This window comes from Mesoplodon densirostris, chromosome 15, assembly GCF_025265405.1.
Source record: "Mesoplodon densirostris isolate mMesDen1 chromosome 15, mMesDen1 primary haplotype, whole genome shotgun sequence".
NCBI classification, from domain to species: Eukaryota; Metazoa; Chordata; class Mammalia; order Artiodactyla; family Ziphiidae; genus Mesoplodon; species Mesoplodon densirostris.
The window spans coordinates 63,524,963-63,539,813 of record NC_082675.1 but is presented as its reverse complement, the minus strand read 5'-3'; the positions used below and the strand labels follow the sequence as shown (position 1 = coordinate 63,539,813).

At 44.5% G+C, this 14,851-nt stretch overlaps 1 protein-coding gene across 2 annotated transcripts in view; it reads left to right on the top strand.

Annotated features, from left to right (window-relative positions):
- LOXHD1 (lipoxygenase homology PLAT domains 1) overlaps positions 1–14,851 on the top strand; it is a 204,147-nt gene that overhangs the window by 134,736 nt on the left and 54,560 nt on the right. For both annotated transcript variants that reach the window (XM_060119180.1, XM_060119179.1), the window contains exons 30-31: positions 1,337–1,546; positions 1,669–1,804. In XM_060119180.1, the coding sequence (XP_059975163.1) occupies positions 1,337–1,546; positions 1,669–1,804 (346 nt within the window). The remainder of the gene's footprint in view (positions 1–1,336; positions 1,547–1,668; positions 1,805–14,851) is intronic.

The window sequence follows — 14,851 nt, the reverse complement described above, 5'->3', positions numbered from 1 at the left end:
TATATGCGTGCTTCTTGCAGGCAATGGGGTATCGTCGAAATCTATCTGTCAGGAGAGTCAAACACAGATGTTGTCTTGTTCTTTGTAACCACTGCACACATAACATTCCACACACGACATTGCCATGGTTATTTACCATTCCCTAAGCACTGTGGACACCGAGGTGGGTCCCAGTTTTCCACTGTAAAAAATTATCCTGCAATAAGCATCCTTGTGCACATATGAAGGTGTCCCCCAAGGACAGATTCAGAGTGGAATTGCTGTGTCGTAAGGTGTACCCATTTTTGCTCTAATGAACTCAGCCACTTGCTGGTGCCCCAAGGCCTGCACAGGCCCACACCCGCCATCAGCACACCATTCACGTGCACTTTCCTCAGCCTGCAGCCTGACCTGCCCTGGCTGCCTAGAAGGCCCAGCCCCCCAACTTCAGCTTCATGCCTCCACCTGGCAAGTCCTGCCAACCCTGCCCCTAGTCATCACGCAGGTGGCTGTTCCCACCACCTGGGCTGTCCTGAGGAGGAGCACAGGGTGTCCTATCATCCCTGGGTTCCCAGCAGTCAGCACAGTGACTTAGCATATCTTTCAGAAGGGAAGTGGGTGTCATTCAGGGTCACTTCTCCCTCTTTCCCCTCCCCAGGATTCTGCCAGCTGTGTTTTGACCCCACTTCACCCAAAGCCTAGAACTCCACATCTCACTGAGCAATCCTAAAAGAATGCAAGCCCCCAAGAGTGCAATGTCACATCACTAAAGATATAATCAGGGACACAGTGAAGGGCCAATGTCACACCTCTGACAAAATCCCTCATGAACCCACAGTCCAGGTGATATGCCCTGTGTTCTCCCCAGCCTGGCCTGGCCTCCGCCACAGCCTCTCCCCTCTCTGCCTGCACTCCTGCAGCCGACCTGGCTCCTCCAGCTGCCAGCCTCCCCTGGGAATTTCAAGCCCCCCTCTCATTATTCAGAAAGATTTCACCTCTTCCGTAGCTCTTACTGTCCAGCCTCCCACCTGACCTCAAGCCAATACTCAGCATAACTAAGGATGCCCAGGTACCAGGCTGAGCACCCCACTCACACAGCTCGTCAGGGTCCATATTCCAAACACCCACAGGGCTTATCCCAAGAGGAGCTGGACTGCAAAACAGGGCCATTGTGGAAGTGAGGCCTTGGAATACCAAACTCTCTGCATTAGGGATTTGGGCCTGGAAGGCTCCTGGCTAGAAAGGGTCTGTTCAGCCCAACAATTGAGGGGGATGGAAGGTACTGGATGGATGGGGTTGGAGTGGGTGGAGGTGGGGAGTGCCCCGCCACCCAAGTCCACACATCTGGACTCCCCAGGCCGACACCTTCATCATCGAGGCTGCTGACCTGGGTGTCATCTACAAGATCAAGCTCCGTCATGACAACACCAAATTGTGTGCAGACTGGTACGTGGAGAAGGTGGAGATCTGGAATGACACCAACGAGGACGAGTTCCTGTTCCTGTGCGGGCGCTGGCTGTCCCTGAAGAAGGAGGACGGGCGGCTCGAGAGGCTCTTTTATGAGAAGGTGCGTGAAAGGCAGCCGGGGGCTTGGTTCAGCCATGGCCTGTTATCCTCATACCTGGGGTGGCTCAGTGGAACCCAGGGTGCCAGAGGTGTAATGGGCCTGGGTTGTGCTCCTCCGGACAGGAGTACACTGGGGACCGGAGCAGCAACTGCAGCAGCCCCGCTGACTTCTGGGAGATCACCCTGAGCTCCAAGATGGCCGACATCGACATCGCCACCGTGACAGGGCCCATGGCGGACTACGTTCAGGAGGGCCCAGGTAAGTCAAGCAGAGAGCTCATCAGAGGAGGAGCAGGCACATGGATATGTTCCAACTGTTCTTGGACAGGCCATGTGTTGACCCCATCATCATTTGACCTACATTTAACACTTTGTAATTTACACACAGTTTCCTCACATGTTGTCTATTTCCATCCCCACAATAGCCCTGTGAACTGAGAGATGTTGACCTAAAACAAATAGATGGCCAGTCATTTCTCCAATGAAAATGGGTTTATTCAGGATCAGCAGAGAATTGCAGCTTGGAGTCTGCAACCAGGGCAAGCTACATGCAATTCCCCATAGAGCAAGGGAAGGAGAACTCTTTTATAGAAGAGAAAATGAAGTTGGGAAGGCTGTAGTAAACAAAGAGTCCGTGGCTTTTCACTGGCTGAGTTGTTGCCAGGAGAGAAGAGCAGTCTTTCTTCTTCCTGTTGAGCTCTGTCTGTTGTCACAAGGCCTGAGAGCTCCCCCTTCTGGTCTCCTGACTCTATTTAATTGAGGTTTCTATTTATTAATTTTTTACATTTTCTCCTCTTGATCAAGACCTTTCTATGAAAGTATCGCTGATCAAGAGTCAGGTCTTCTGGTTTCAGCGGCTTTTTGTCCCTTAATGTCAGGAAAGGCCTTTCCTGGGTATAGTGTCCCATGTTGGAGAGAAAGTGCACAGATTGGAATCCTAATGAGATCACGTTTGAGTAACAAGGAGTTGTAGGAGAGAGACCTCTGAAGCATTTTTTAAATCCAAAGTCTATGTTACAAAGATAATAGACTCTGGAGATTATCTGAAGTGTTATGTCATCATCAAAGGTTTGGAAAGAAACTTCTGACAGACCTGATCTGGATATCTTGGGAAAGTTGTCTCATCAAATATTGTATGCTTCAATTCCAGGAAATATTTACTTTCATGTCACTAGATGATGTGCAAGTCCAATCAGGATTTGGTTGCCTTCTTTGTCACATGAATCCAAGAGTCTGTTCCCTGGAGTTTGGCAGCACAAGTGTTGGTTAGCAGTACTTGATAGGGGCCTCTCCAGCAAGATTGAAGATAGATATCTGGAGATATCTTTTCCAACAGACAAAATATCCAGGTTGTAAGGTGTGATGCTTAAGGTCTTTGTCCCCAGAGAGCACGCTGTGAAAAGATTGCTCTACAAAAAAACATGATTATTTTTAACAAAAGCAGTATGAGAGTATCTCTCCTTTTATTGGCTGTGGATCAGAAAAAGCAGAAGCCAAGAGCTTTGGGTGTCCTGTGATTATCTCAAAGGGCGAGTGTTTGTGAGTTCCAAAAGGAGTGGATCTAAGATTTAGAAGGATCAACGGCAAAGCTTCTGGACAAGGTATGTGGAGGGTTTCTACACATGTTGCCATTGAGTCTTAATAAGGCCATTAGTGCACGTGACTAAACCAGAGCATTGAGGGTGATAAGCACAGTGAAGTAAAACCAGCCAAACAGTGCAGACTTGTCAAAGTACCTGACTAGCAAAATGAATTCCTCAATCACTATGAAGTTCAAGAGGAGTTCCTCAGGTAGGGATAATCTTTTCCAAAAGGACTTTAGCCACAGAAGAGACAGTAGCCTGTCTGCAAAGGAAGGCTTCAGTCCAGTGTGAAACAGACAGACCATGACTGAAAGGTATTTATCTCCATGAGACAGAGGAAGTTGTATGAAATCCATTTACCAGACCTCAAATGGTCCATTAGGAAGTTTAAAATGTCCAGGGGCAGTACAAACAGGCTTCCCTGAGTTGTATTTCAGATAAGTGGAATAGTGAGGTAGGCACTTTTTGTGGCCTTGTTAATGTTTCCTCACTAATATTGATTCATGGGTGCTATCTTTCTGCCAGTAGACCAATGGTTTAATGCATGTACAATGGTGATTAGTGGGAATTTTAGATCTCTCGTAGGACTGGGTTGTTATTTGGTCCAAATCAGAGCTTTCTCTTTTTATCAAACCAACAACTGTTGAATTTTCAATCTTGTTTTTCTTTTTTCTGAGGCCAATTGTTGGGCTTCTCTAGCCAGTTTCGCTATGTTATCATTTGGGGAAATATCCCTTTGGACCATGACAGAGGTTTGACTGCTTTCAGTTCCTTTAAGGTCAGCATTCTTTGCAGAAATGTCAGCAAGGTGATTTCCCTCAGCTTCCAAAGAGTCAAGTTTAGAATGCCTCAGAATCTTATCAATAGCTAAAACATTGCACCCAATAATTCCTGAACATAGGGATCATTTTAAATTTTATTTCCACTGGAAGTAAAGAAGCCATGCTCTCCCCACAACATTCCAAAATCACAAGCTATTCCAAAAGCATATCTACTATCAGTATGAATATTGACAGTTTTGTCCTTGGCTAAATTATGAGCTCGTGTAAGATTGTAACCTATTGAGATCACTTTTGAGTAACCATATGAACCACAGGGCTGAAGTAGCCATAGGTAGCAACATCAAAAGTAGTGGCAATAGCATACCCAGCACAATATTTGTCCTTGTCACCTTCTGAATAAGAATTATCAATGAACCATGAGAAGTCAACATTACCCAAAAGAATTTCCTGAAGATCATCAAGAGGAGTCGGGAGGTGACCCATCAGCATTAAGCAGTGGTGAGGGACTTCATCACAGAGAGAGAGGAGAAGAGTAGCCAGGTTAAGGTTATTACAACGTAAAAGAGTTACGTGGGGACTTCCCTGGTGGCGCAGTGGTTAAGAATCTGCCTGCCAATGCAGGAGACACGGGTTTGAGCCCTGGTCCGGGAAGATCCCACATGCCACGGAGCACCTAAGCCCGTGCACCACAACTACTGAGCCTGCACTCTAGAGCCCACGAGCCACAACTACTGAGCCCACGTGCCACAACTACTGAAGCCTGCGTGCCTAGAGCCCATGCTCTGCAACAAGAGAAGCCACCGCAGTGAGAAGCCCGTGCACCACAATGAAGAGTAGCCCCCGCTCGCCGCAACTAGAGAAAGCCCGCGTGCAGCAACGAAGACCCAAAGCAGCCAAAAATAAATAAATTAATTAATTAAAAAAAAAAAGACTTATGTGAGGAGCAGTTAACAAAAGGACTTCATAGGAAGTGAGGTGGCTGACTTAGAAATGTTGAGTATGATGAGAATTCAGGAGGGCTTCTACTTCATGAGGTAAAAAATAGTTAAAGAAGATCCCACGATGATTTCCTCAGTAGCCCTTAACCAAAAGGGCAGTGGTTGTAATGGCTCTAAGGCAAAGGTGGTATCCCAGGGGCACAGGCTCCAGTTGCCGGCTACAATGCCCTATGGGCCAATGGTGGTCCCTGTGTTTGGGGGTAAATACCCCAGGGATAGCCTCTTCCTTTTCATATACAAAAAGGGAAACGGAAATCTGATATCCATATGGGATGCCCAAGGGCAGGTGGGTTCATCAAACTCTCCTTTAAGGCCTTAAAAGCTATGTAACTGGTTCTTCCCATAATATTAGTTCAGGGTTGTTATTGTTTAGTAAAACACACAGAGGTTTGGCCATAAGAGAGAAATTTGGAATCCAATTTTCACAATAACAAAGTAGCCCAAGAAAACCGAGCAGTCGGTGCTTAGTTTGGGGTTTGGGGAAACTTGGGACATCATGAAGTCTATCTGGAACTAGGTATAGCTCTTGTTCTGATATAAAATGCTCTAAATATTGAAACTAGGTTTGGACAAACTGCAACTTTTCTTTGGCAATCTTATATCCCTTCAAGATTAAAAGCTTTAGCAAGTAGACACTGTCTTCCTATGAGGAAGCTTGAGGAGAGAAAGGAAACAAATCACCCACGTACTGCAACAAAGTAGATCCCTAGGGAAATTTATATCATCCAGATCAGGCTTTAGGATTTGTGAGAAATAAGGACTCCTAGAAAAACACTGAAGCATTGCTGTCCAGGGGAATTGTTTTTCTTCCCAAGTGAATGCAAAAAGGTACTGGCTAGCTTCATCAACTGGAATACTAATTGATGTACTGCATAAATCATTTACAGTCAAGAATTTGCTTCAGTGGGAATGAATATTAGTAACATTTGAGGTTTAGGAACAATAGGGTGTTGAGGGATAACTATTTTTTCTATTGCTCAAGGTCCAAGACAAACCTCTACCCTTGACCCTTAGGTTTTCTCACCAGCAAATGGGAGAGTTACAGGGGCTAGTACAAGAAATAATGAAGCCTTGAGCCTTGCAATCTTCTATTATTGACTTTATGCCTTGAAGGGCTTCTTCACTTATACGATATTGATGAATTCTGAGAAGAGATTTCTGGGAATCTATTTGAATCTTGGTGGGAATTTTTGCCAGTATTGGTTGGAGGTTTTGCCCTTAAGGAAGCTGGTAGCTGATTCAATAGGGACAAATCATCAGTGTTTCCAGAATCATCTCTAGTACTGTCAGAGGTGGAACAAATAAAAAATGTCAAAGGGTCATTTAACTCATCTGGTTGGCTGCTTTGATGACTACTGTCAAGTTCTAGAATTATTTCCCCTTTGGGGGAGAAATTCCAACATGATACTTCTCTAAGAAGTCTTGGCCTAATAAATGGGAGTGGAGGAACAAAGGAGAAAAGGGTGTGTATTTCTCAAAGGGCCTAAACAAAAGCGAATAGGTTCAGAGACAGGAACCTCTTGAGGTTCATTAGAGATCCCCACTAGTTGAAGTGTTTTAGTACTCTGGGGCAGGGGCTGCTTGAGTAGGGGGGTTGAGCACTGGGAGTGTGGCTCCGTGACAGTTAGGACTGGGAGAGATTCATTCCCAACCTGGAGAAACGTTTCTCCAAGCTGTTTAAGAGGGAGGATTGGGAAGGGCTCCTGTATTTTCTGTGAGCCCTGTCACTGAGAACTGGGAGGACGTTGGAGGGCTGAAGGTGCCTGAAGCACTTAAATCTGTAGCAATCTCTTTTCCAATGTCCTGTATGTTTGCAATAATAGCAGAAACTAAAGGGTTTAGGTTTTGTTTAGGGGCCTTCAATTGTTGGAGATGAAGAATAAGAATTTTGGTGGTCCTCCTTTTAGGTGGCTCATCTAGAGTGTGAGAGAGCTGGTGTGCCAAGTTAACTAACCTGGCGTGGACACAGCTTACCATTCCATCCTGGTTCTTTTTTGCTGAAGGGAAAGTTTCCTGTTTAGCTATTAATAAACACAGAGTTAAAAGCTACTCAGGTGGAATCAATCATCTGAAGTCAATTATTATAGTTATGAACAGGTTTATCAGATTTTTGTGTGCAAACCTGAATTTTGTTGCAATCAACAGGCTTTGGAAAAGCCTTAGGAATCACCCGATGAAGTCACCTAGTGATTGCCTGAGCCTGATCATATACCTCGTTTTATTGCACTTTGCTTTATTGTGCTTCACAGATATTACGTTTTTTACAAATTGAAGGTTCGTGGCATCCCAGTGTAGAGCAAGTCTATCAGCGCCATTTTTCCAACAGTATTTGCTCATTTCCTTGTCTTTGTGTCACATTTTGGTAATTATTGCAATATGTCAAACTTTTTCATTATTATTATATTTGTTCTGGTGATCTGTGATGAGTGATCTTTGATGGTACTATTGTAATTGTTTTGGTGTGCTACAAGCCTATATAAGATAGGTGAACCAATATAAGATAGTGAACTTAATCAATAAATGTTGTGCATGTTCTGACTGCTCTACCAACCAGCCATTCCCTGTCTCCCTCTCCTGTGGCCTCCCTACTCCCAGAGACACAACAGTATTGAAATTAGGCCAGTTAATGCCTACAATGGCCGCTTGAGTGGTCAAATGAAAAGAAGTTGCAAATCTCTCACTTTAAGTCAAAAGCTTAAAATGACTAGGCTTAGTTAGGAAGGTATATTGAAAGCCAGGACAGTCTGAAAGCTAGGCTTCTTGCACCAAAGAGTTGTGAATGCAAAGAAAAAGTTCTTGAAGGAAATTATTATAAACGTGCTACTCCAGTGAACACACGAATGATGAGAAAGTGAAACAGCCTTATTGCAAATATGGAGAAAGTATTCATGGTCTGGATAGAAGATCAAACCAGCCACAACATTCCCTTAAGACAAAGCCTAATCCAGAGCAAGCCTTTAACTCTTCAATTCTGTGAAGGCTGAGAGAGGTAAGGAAGCTGCAGAAGAAAAGTTTGAAATTAGCAGAGGTTGGTTCATGAGGTTTAAGGAAAGAAGCTGTCTCTATAACATCAGAATGCAAGGTGAAGTAGCAAGTGCTGATGTGGAAGCTGCAGCAAGTTATCCAGAAGATCTAGCTAAGGTAATGAAGGCAGCTACACTAAACAACAGATTTTCAATGTAGGCAAAACAGCCTTATATTGGAAGAAGATGCCATCTAGGACTTTTATAGCTAGAGAGAAGTCAATACCTGGCTTCAAAGCTTTAAAGAACAGCTGACTCTCTTGTTAGGGGCTAATGCAACCAGTGATTTTAATTTGAAGCCAATTCTCATTCACCGTTCTAAAAATCCTAGGGCCCTTAAGCATTATGTTCAATCTACTTTGTCTATGCTCTATAAATGGAACAACAAAGCCTGGATGACAGCACATCACTTTACAGCATAATTTACTGAATATTTTAAGCCCACTGTTGAGACATACTGCTCAGGAAAAAAAAAGATTCTTTTCAAAATATTACTACTCATTGACAATGCACCTGGTCACCAAGAGCTCTGATGGAGATGTACAGTGAGATTAATGTTGTTTTCATGCCTGCTAACACAACATCCATTCTGCAGCCCATGGATCAAGGAGTCATTTTGACTTTCAAGTCTTATTCTTTAATAAATACATTTTATAAGGCTATAGCTGGCATAGATAGTGATTCCTTTATTAGATCTGGGCAAAGTGAATTGAAAGCCTCTGGAAAGAACTCACCATTCTGGATGCCACTGAAAATATCTGTGATTCATGAGAAGAGGTCAAAATATCAGCATTAGCAGGAGTTTGAAGGAAGTTGACTCCAGCCCTCATGGATGACTCCGAGGGGTTCAAGACTTCAGTGGAGGAAGTAACTGCAGGTGTGGTGGAAATAGCAAAAGAGCTAGAATTAGAGGTGAAACCTGAAAATGTGTCTGAAGGGCTGCAATCTCATGATAAAACTTTAGCAGATGTGAAGCTGCTTCTTATGGATGAGCAACGAAAGTGGTTTCTTGAAAAGGAATCTACTCCTGGTGAAGATACTGTGAAGATTGTTGAAATGACAATATAAGATTTAGAATATTACTTAAACTTAGCTGATAAAGCAGTAACAGGGTTTGGGAAAACGGACTCCAATTTTGAAAGAAGTTCTACTGTGGGTAAAATGCTAGCAGAGAGCACTGCACACTACAGAGAAATTGTTCATGGAAGGAAGAGTCCATTGATGTGGCCAACTTCACTAGGGTCTTATTTTAAGAAACTGCCCCAGCTACCCCAGCCTTCAGCACCACCACCCTGACCAGTCAGCAGCCACCAACACCGAAGCAAGATCCTCCACCAGCAAAAAGGTTATGACTCACTGAAGGCTCAGATGGTGGTTAGCATTTTTTGGCGATAAAGTATTTTTAAATTCAGGTATGTATTTTTTTAGATATAATGCTATTGCACACTTAATAAATTACAGTCTAGCATAAGCATAACTTTTATATCCACTGGGAAACCAAAAAGTTTATGTGACTCACTTTATTGCAGTATTTGCCTTATGGCAGTGGTCTGAAGCTGAACCTGCAATGTCCTCAAGGTATTTCTATAGTGAGATAGCAGGATGGCTTCCCAGTTGTGAGACTAGACACCTTTCAGGATTTTCCCAATTAACAGTTTTCTTTTTTAATAAATTTATTTATTTATTTATTTATTTATTTATTTATTTATTTATTTATTTATTTATTTATGGCTGCGTTGGGTCTTTGTTGCTGCGCGCAGGCTTTCTCTAGTTGCAACAAGCGGGGGCTACTCTTCGGTGCAGTGCGTGGGCTTCTCATTACAGTGGAGCACAGGCTCTAGGCATGAGGGCTTCAGTAGTTGTGGCTTGTGGGCTCTAGAGCGCAGGCTCAGTAGTCGTGGCACACAGACTTAAGTTGCTCCGTGACATGCAGGATCTTCCTGGACCAGGGATGGAACCCATGTCCCCTGCATTGGCAGGTGATTCTTAACCACTTCGCCACCAGGAAAGCCCCAATTAACAGTTTTCATTCAATGCTGGGCCTGGCCTTCACCACCAAGCATATTCACTGAACTGAATATCACCACTAGCTGATATGTCAGAGAAACCAGGTTGATGAGTTTGAATTACTATATTAAATTCCTTCTCAAATCTGTAAGGATCATTGGTTACTTTGGGAAAATCTTTGACTATGGCTCAAAATTCAGCTTTATCCCAGGGAATAAAAGAAATTAATGATTTTGGAAGGAGGTGATCAAGATGGTGGAGTAGGAGGAGACCAAGCTCAACTCCCACCATGAACACATCAAAAATACATCTACAGGAGCTTCCCTGGTGGCGCAGTGGTTGAGAGTCCGCCTGCTGATGCAGGGGACACGGGTTCGTGCCCCGGTCCGGGAAGATCCCACATGCCGCAGAGTGTCTGGGCCCGTGAGCCATGGCCGCTGAGCCTGCGCGTCCAGAGCCTGTGCTCCGCAACGGGAGAGGCCACGGCAGTGAGAGTCCCGCGTAACGCAAAACAAACAAACAAACAAACAAACAAAAAAGACATCTACACGTGGAGCAGTTCTCACTGAAAATAAACTGGAGGCTGGCAGAAAGACACTTATCAACCAAGGCTGTAAAGAAAGATCCACGTGGAAGTCAGGAAGGGAAGAGAATCGATCAGGTCAGGACCTGTGCCCTAGGAGGGGACACAGAAGAGGAGGGGCTGATTACACAGGCTCGGAGATCCTCCTTGGGGAGTGAGCAGTTCAAGTCACATACTGGACACCCCTGCCCTGGGGTCTGACGCCAAGGAGACAATTTCCCTTAACTGGCTTGAAAACCAGTGGGACTAACAGGAGGCTGTAAGAAACCTAGACTCTGCACATAGGCTTGCTTACTCCCAGGAACAAGGCAGAGGAAGCAGATTGACACTTCCCAGAACTCCAGCCTGTCTCCCACACCGAGCACCCATTCCACCCCTCTAGCTCCAGTGCAGCTCCACTAGGGTGAAGGCTGTCATTGCCGAGGAGAGTGTGCAATTTTGTGGGGGACAGAGCCAGCTTGGACCTGGCACTTCATCTGAATAGGGTGAGCGTGACCATTACTGGCACTCGCAGAGATGGTGGATCAAGAGCACACTGGAGCTCTGACCGATGTACCAGGACCAGCCAGTGCATGCCCTGGCCCACACTGGGTGCCCACTCTGACCTATCTTGCTCCAACACTACTCCCCTCTTGGACAAAGGTGCTAATGCTGGGAGTGGGGAGAACCCACTTAGAAGAAACGGAACCAGTTTGGACCAGACCCTCAGGACTTCTGCCTCAGCAACGTGGGACCTGACCCCAACCCCAAGAGGGTGGTGTTGGCCACTGAGCATAGCAGAAGCCCTGGCTCATAACCAGCTCTGGCTCTAGGCTCTCCATCTCCAGCCCCACTTCCCACCAAGGTGATAGCTGCCAGCACACCCCAGGGGAAGACAAGACTTGTGTTGACTTCAGATCCAGCTCTCTCACCAGAGCCATTGGGCACACACAGACTGCATAGGATTGCTCCCACACAAGGACACCCCTTCAAGACTGGGATAGGTAACTGTTTTACCCAATTTCAAAGAGACAGAAAAAGTTAAGCAAAATGCGAAGACAGAGGAATGTGTTTCAGATGAAAGAACAAGACAGAAACTCTGAAAAAACAACTAATAAAACAGAGGTAAATAATTTACCAGATGAAGAGTTCAAAGCATTAGTAATAAGAACGCTAACTGAACTAAGGGGAAAAATGGATGAACACAGTGAGAATTTTAACAAGGAACTAGAAAATATTAAAAAAGAACCAATTAGAGCTGAAGAATACAATAACTGAAATGAAAAACACCTGAAGGAATTAACAGCAGACTAGGTGGTACAGAAGAATGCATAAGTGATCTGGAAGGTAGAATAATGGAAATCATCCAATGAAAACAGCAAAAAGAAAATCAAATTTAAAAAAATGAGGAGACTTTAAGGGACCTCTGAGAGAACATCAAGCACACTAACACTCAAATTATTAGGATCCCAGAAGAAGGGAGAGAAAAAGGTCAAAAATGTATTTAATGAAAGTATGGCTGAAAACTTACTGAACCTGATAAATGAAACAGATATCCAGATACAGGAAACCCTGAAAGTCCCAAACAAGATGAACCCAAAGAGACCCACAGCAAGACATGTAATTACAATGGCAAAAGTTAAAGGCAAAGAGAGAATTCTAAAGGCGGCAAGAGAAAAAGAGAGTCACATATTGTAAATCAACTATACTTTAATTAAAAAAAAAAAAAGTACCAGACACTGGGGAAAAAAGATTCACATACAAAAGGACCCCCATAAGGCTATCAGCTGATTTTTCTGCAGACACTTTGTAGACCAGAAGGGAGTGGCATGATATCTTTGAAATGCTGAAAGGGAAAAACCTACAACATAGGACATTCTACCAAGCAAGATTATCATTCTTGCTGGAGAGATAAAGAACTTCTCAGACAAGCAAAAATTAAAAGTTCATAAATACTAAACCGGCCCTAAAAGAAATGTTAAAGGGTCTTCTCTAAGTGGAAAAGAAAAGACTGCGGAGACTTCAAGATGGCGGAGGAGTAAGACGTGGAGATCATCTTCCTCCCCACAAATACATCAGAAATACATCTATATGAGGAACAATTCCTACAGAACACCTACTGAATGCTGGCAGAAGACCTCAGACCTCCCAACAGGCAAGAAACTCCCCACATACCTGGGTAGGGCAAAAGAAAAAAGAAAAAACAGACAAAAGAATAGGGATGGGACCTGCACCTCGGGGAGGGAGCTGTGAAGGGGGAAAATTTTCCACACACTAGGAGCCCCTTCACTGGCGGAGACAGGGGGTGGTGGTGGGGAAGCTTCGGAGCCACAGAGAAGAGCACAGCAACAGGGGTGCAGAGGGCAAAGCGGAGAGATTCCCGCACAGAGGATCAGTGCCGACCAGCACTCACTAGCCCAAGAGGCTTGTATCTCACCCGCTGGGGCAGGAGGGGGCTGGGAGCTGAGGGTAGGGCTTCAGAGATCAGATCCCAGGGATAGGACAGGGGTCGGCTGCGTGAACACAGCCCGAACGGTCTAGTGTGCCACAGCTAGCCGGGAGGGAGTCCGGGAAAAAGTTTGGAGCTGCCGAAGAGACAAAAGAGACCATTGTTTCCTGGTGCATGAGGAGAGGGGATTCAGAGCACCACCTAAACAAGCACCAGAGACAGGTGCAAGCCGCGGCTATCAGCGCAGACCCCAGAGACGGGCATGAAATGCTAAGGCTGCTGCTGCCGGCACCAAGAAGCCTGTGTGCAAGCACAGGTCACTCTCCACACCTCCCCTCCCGGGAGCCCGTGCAGCCCACCACTGCCAGGGTCCTGTGATCCAGGGACAACTTCCCTGGGAGAACACACAGGAGGACACACAGCGCACCTCAGGCTATGTCACACTGGCCTCTGCCGCAGCAGGCTTGCTCTGCATTCCGTGCCCCTCCCTTCCCCTGGCCTGAGTGAGCCAGAACCCCCTAATCAGCTGCTACTTTAACCCTGTCCTGTCTGAGTGAAGAAAAAACGCCCTCAGGCGACCTACACAAAAAGGAGGGGCCAAATCCAAAGCTGAACCCTGGGAGCTGTGTGAACAAAGAAGAGAAAGGGAAATCTCTCCCAGCAGCCTCAGGAGCAGCGGATTAAATCTCCACAATCAACTTGATGTACCCTGCATCTGTGGAATAACTGAATAGACAACGAATCATCCCAAAATTGAGGCAGTGGACTTTGGGAGCAACTGTAGACTTGGGGTTTGCTTTCTGCAAATAATTTGTTTCTGGTTTTATGTTTATCTTAGTTTAGTATTTAGAATTTATTATCATTGGAAGATTTGTTTATTGATTTGGTTGCTCTCTTCCTTTTTTAAATATATAGACATATATATATATATCTTTTTCCTTTTCCTCTTTTTGTGAGTGTGTATGTGTATGTTTCTTTGTGTGAATTTGTCTGAATAGCTTTGCTTTTACGATTTGTCCTAGGGTTCTGTCTGTCCTTCTTTTTTTTTAGTATAGTTTTTAGCACTTGTTATCATTGGTGGATTTGTTTTTTGGTTTGGTTGCTCTCTTCTTTCTTTCTTTCTTTTTTTATTACTTTATAATTATTTAATTTTTAATAATTTTTTATTTTAATAACTTTATTTTATTTTTCTTTCTTTCTTTTTTTTTCTCCCTTTTCTTCTGAACCATGTGGCTGTCAGGGTCTTGGTGCTCCAGCCGGGTGTCAGGCCTGTACCTCTGAGGTGGGAGAGCTGAGTTCAGGACATTGGTCCACCAGAGACCTCCCGGCTCCATGTAATATAAAACAGTGAAAGCTCTCCCAGAGATCTCCATCTCAACGCTAACACAGCTCCACTCAACGACCAGCAAGCTACAGTGCTAGACACCCTATACCAAACAACTAACAAGACATGAACACACTCCACCCATTAGCAGAGAGACTGCCTAAAATCATAATAAGGTCACAGACACCCCAAAACACACCACCAGACATGGACCTGCCCTCCATTTACATTTAAGGTAGTTATTGGTCGTGGAGCTGGGAGGCCTATGGTGGACCAATGTCCTGAACTTGGTTCTCCCACCTCAGAGGCACAGCCCCCATGCCTGGATGGAGCACCAAGAGCCTGTCGTCCACACGGCTCAGGATAAAAGGGAGAAAAAAAGAAAGAAAGAATGAAAAAGATAAAATAAAATAAAATAATTAAAAAAATAATTATTAAAAAAATTTAAAGTAATAAAAAAGAAAGAAAGATGAGAGCAAACAAATCAAAAAACAAATCCACCAAGGGAAACAAGCACTAAAAACTATACTAAAAATAAAGGAAAAAATTTTAAAAACAGACAGAACCCTAGGACAAAT